Source organism: Erinaceus europaeus, chromosome 3, assembly GCF_950295315.1.
Source record: "Erinaceus europaeus chromosome 3, mEriEur2.1, whole genome shotgun sequence".
Lineage (NCBI taxonomy): Eukaryota > Metazoa > Chordata > Mammalia > Eulipotyphla > Erinaceidae > Erinaceus > Erinaceus europaeus.
Window position 1 is genome coordinate 30,807,263 of NC_080164.1, and position 4,317 is coordinate 30,811,579.

At 63.9% G+C, this 4,317-nt stretch overlaps 1 protein-coding gene across 1 annotated transcript; it reads left to right on the plus strand.

Annotated features, from left to right (window-relative positions):
• The first annotated feature begins 889 nt into the window (after window positions 1–889).
• SIX3 (SIX homeobox 3) lies at window positions 890–4,073 on the plus strand. The gene is made up of 2 exons (XM_016191181.2): window positions 890–1,629; window positions 2,899–4,073. The coding sequence occupies exons 1-2, from the start codon at window positions 890–892 to the stop codon at window positions 3,089–3,091; spliced, it is 933 nt and encodes a 310-aa protein (XP_016046667.2). The 3' UTR covers window positions 3,092–4,073.
• Window positions 4,074–4,317: the final 244 nt, after the last annotated feature.

A 4,317-nucleotide genomic window follows, 5' to 3' on the forward strand; every position in this document is an offset into this window, starting at 1 on the left:
AGCGGGAGAGACCAGGCTGTGAGCGAGAAGCGGAGCGCAGGCCGCGGTTAGAGGGGAGACGGCGAGTCTTGCTGCCCACCCGGACCTGCGCCCGCTGGCCTGCCCACGCGGGCCTCGCTCAGGGCTCGGGGCCGGTGCTCGCGCGGGCGGAGACAAGCACGGCCCCTGCGTCCCATCCCGCTCGTCCCAACCCCGTCGGAACGTGCGGATCCTCAGCGGCGGTGGGGGAAGCAGGGCCGGGCGGAGAGAGGAAGAGACCAAGAGACCAGAGCCCAGAGTCGGGAGCAGAGAGCCCAGAGCTGGGAGCGAAGGGACGGGGTTCCTGGAGCAGGGAGAGGAGAGCCCAGAGCGGAGAGCAGGGAGCCCTGGGAGCGGGGAGCCGGGAGCGGGGGAGCTGGAAGCGGGGAGCGAGGGAGCCCGCGGAGCGGGGAGCCCAGAGCCCTGAGCTGGGACCCCCGCGGGCCCCCGCGCCCGCCGCGCCCCTCCCCCAGCCAGCCGCGCCTGACGTTCCCCGCATTGATTGGCAGCGCTGACAGTGATTGGCAGCGGTTGCCATGGCGACGCCACCACGACACACCGCAGACCAATAGAAAAGCGAAACAAAATGTTTGGGCGCCGCACTCACCGCCGATTTAGGGGCGCTATGGTGAGGCGCCCGGCACTGGGGCGCTTGCTGCGGGCGCGCTAGCTCGGCGCTCCTCGCTCGGGCGGGCCTCGCCTCCCATGCGGCTGCGCGCGGGCTGCGGGTGCCCCCCGCGCCCGAGCTCCCCCGCCGGCCGCCCCCGCCCCGCGCCCCCCCGCGCCTTGCCCGCCCCCCGGCGCCCCGCGCCCCGCCGCGCCCCGGCCCCGCTCGCGCCCGCTGCCTGAGCTCTCCCCCGCAGGCCGGCCCATGGTCTTCCGCTCGCCGCTGGACCTGTGCGCCCCGCACCTGCTGCTGCCCGGCCTGGCCGAGGGGCAGCCCCGTTCGCTGCTCGGGGCGCGGGCCGGCGGCGGCAGCCGGGCGGGCGGCGGCGGCGGAGGCGGCGGCGGCTCCCGGGCCCCCGCGGAAGACACGTCCATGTTCCAGCTGCCCACCCTCAACTTCTCGCCGGAGCAGGTGGCCAGCGTCTGCGAGACGCTGGAGGAGACGGGCGACATCGAGCGGCTGGGCCGCTTCCTCTGGTCGCTGCCCGTGGCGCCCGGGGCGTGCGAGGCCATCAACAAGCACGAGTCCATCCTGCGCGCGCGCGCCGTGGTGGCCTTCCACACCGGCAACTTCCGCGACCTCTACCACATCTTGGAGAACCACAAGTTCACCAAGGAGTCGCACGGCAAACTGCAGGCCATGTGGCTCGAGGCGCACTACCAGGAGGCCGAGAAGTTGCGCGGCCGCCCGCTCGGCCCGGTGGACAAGTACCGCGTGCGCAAGAAGTTCCCGCTGCCCCGTACCATCTGGGACGGCGAGCAGAAGACGCACTGCTTCAAGGAGCGGACGCGCAGCCTGCTCCGGGAGTGGTACCTGCAGGACCCCTACCCCAACCCCAGCAAGAAACGCGAACTGGCGCAGGCCACCGGCCTCACCCCCACGCAGGTCGGCAACTGGTTCAAGAACCGGCGGCAGCGCGACCGCGCCGCGGCGGCCAAGAACAGGTGAGTTGGCCAGGGGGTTGCGGCAGGGAGTCCAAGGCCGAAAGTCCCCCACCCCAGCGCGGCAGGTCGTAGGGTCCAGAGCGTAGCATCCTCACTGGGCTGGGCTCTCGGCCCCCCCCCCTCCAGGCGCTGTGGGTCTAGTCCATGCACCCCCACTCTGAAGTCGGGGGTGGGTGGGTGGATGGGTGACAATCCCCATGTCAGGAAGCCCGCTCTGCGTCCCCACCACTGTGTACGTGACCCATGACCCTGGCCCACTGCTGCTGTCCCCTTGGCTCTACAGTTTGCAGCAGCTGGCCAGGCCAATGTGTGCGTATGTGTGTGTGTCCAGTGTGTCTGTACCGCCCTGTCCCCCAAAGCGGGCAGTGCTGTAGGCCGCACAGAGTCATAGTGCTTTCCATGCCCATCCTGGGCTGGGTGTCCAGGGAGAGAGGTGAACAAACAGCGGACTTGAGTCTGCCCTGGCCCTCATTTGGCCCTGTTGTTGCTGGCCGTCCGGCCTCACAAGGAGCCTTGGGCCCCTGGCTCCACTGAGCCCAGCCTCTCACACTCCCCACAGCAGACTTTTCATCCCACGGGGGGGGGGGTGGGTGGGGGAGCAGCACCAGCTTCCTTGGGGGAGGGTGTGCTTCAGAGGGTGGGGGGAGATTGTGAGCTGGGGGCCCATCTGCCTGTCCTGTATCTCTGACCACACACACCAACCCACACAGTCATCCCAGCCTCTGCCCCCCTCCTCTCCCTTGCTTCTGTACTGGTCAGGACCCTCCCCCACCCCCCCGGCCTGAGGAAACGTCCCCCACCTCCGGCTTGTGTTGGGCTAGCAGGGTCGACTGGGGTAGTGGCAGAAGCTTGACGCCCCCAGGCCGGGAGCTGTGGACTCTGGGCCTTGCCCACCCCTGCCTGCATCTCCCAGGCTCAACCAGCGCTGGCTTCAGTGGAGGCCTCCCTGGGCTCCTCTGCTGAGCCGCCTGGGAAGCTGGGGAGAGTGGGGGGAACACCGGAGCGGGAGTTAGAGAGAGGGAGCAGGGAGTCAAGGAAACTGGGGAGAGCGGGGGAGTGGGGAGTTGAGAGTCATGGAGTGGGGAGCAGGGAGCCTAGGCAGCTGAGAAATGCGGGGGGGGGGGGGGCACCAGGGTTGGAGAAGTTGGGGACCTACAGTGTAAACGAAGGAGCCTGGAAAGATAGGGAGTGGGGGATCCCAAGAAGCTGGCCGCACTGGGTTTGCGGTGGCCTCGGGCCGAGTGTCAGGTGTGCTCTCTGTCCCCGCAGGCTGCAGCACCAGGCCATCGGGCCGGGCAGCATTCGCTCGCTGGCCGAGCCCGGCTGCCCCACGCACACCTCGGCAGAGTCTCCGTCCACGGCTGCCAGCCCCACTACCAGCGTGTCCAGCCTGGCGGAGCGCGCCGACACCGGCACCTCCATCCTCTCGGTCACCTCCAGCGACTCGGAATGTGATGTATGATGGCCTCCTGCCCTGTGACCCTGGTCTTTTTCCCCCCCGTGGCCGCAGGCTGACCCCCGCACACGCACACACCCTCCTGCAGACACGCGATGGCCAGAAGGACTGTCCTGCGCGGCCTCACACCTGCCGTGCGCTTTCCTGGACCTGCGGCTTCTCCTTCCGGTTCCCAGGGGCCGGCACCCCACCTGCATGAGATTTATTTCTGTCTGGGAAAATATTCTCTCTAGTTTAAAACGATTCACAAAGAGTCGACTTTCCAAAAACCACCACGTGATGACAAAAAGCAAAACTGACACAAAGAGAGAAAATGAATCTGCCACCTCCGTTCTGAATTTGTTATCCGAAAAAAGAAAAAAAAAGAAAGAGAAGAACTTGAGAGGGAAACAGCCAGGGTCTGGCCCTTTCTGTTGCTCTCTCCTCTGCTCTCTCGCTCCTTCTTTCTCTCTGTTTTTAAGTCCAGAGTACTGGTCAGATACGACGCAAGTTTCTGTTTTTTGTTCAGCAGACAATCATTTTCTTCGTAAGCACCTTCTCCTCTCCTCTCTGTCACTGCCTGTGTGGGTACTGGTTATAAATGTGGAAAAGAATAGTTATGACTGTAACAGATTTTTATTTTTATTTCAAAATTTTATATGAATTATGTATATCTTAATGATCGGTCATTTTCCCAGTTTGTAATATATGTGTAGAAATTGCCTGTATATGATATTGCTTTTTCTCCCCCTTCCTTTTCTCCCTCTCCCTTGCTCCTCGCTCACTGGTCTCTGTCATTTTTGGGGTCCTTCTCCCACCGGGATTCCCTGTCTTGGTTTTGCAGCCAGGCATGTGGTGGGGGCCCGGCTGGGCTGGTGGGACCCCTGGCTGTGACCGCGGGAGGCTGTCGTATTCTTATGCAAACGCTATTTCAAGTATTTCTTAGCCGCTTTGGGGAAATCGCACTCTGGGTCGCGAGCTTCTACTGTTATCTTAACTGCGTGTTTATCTATATGTAAAAACTTTCTAAAGCAAATACAGAATTCTCCATTTTCTTATCACCCTGAGACTGGCATTTCTGTCTGGCTGGCGTTGGCCTGAGTGGGTGAAGCCTGCCTCCAAGCCGGAACGGGGAGCGGAAGGAGAGGCCTTTGGAAAGAGCAAGTCGCCTTTCGGTGGAGCCCAGCTCTGCAGTGGTGTGTGGCTTCTGGGGTTCATGCGGCTGCTTTATGGGGTAGTGGGCAGAGCCCCTC

Excerpts from the sequence above, each read along its gene's own strand:
- SIX3 (XM_016191181.2), top strand. The coding sequence starts at position 890 with ATGGTCTTCCGCTCGCCGCTGGACCTGTGCGCCCCGCACCTGCTGCTG. Across the intron at positions 1,630-2,898 it reads GCCGCGGCGGCCAAGAACAG|GCTGCAGCACCAGGCCATCG; the intron begins GTGAGTTGGCCA and ends CTGTCCCCGCAG.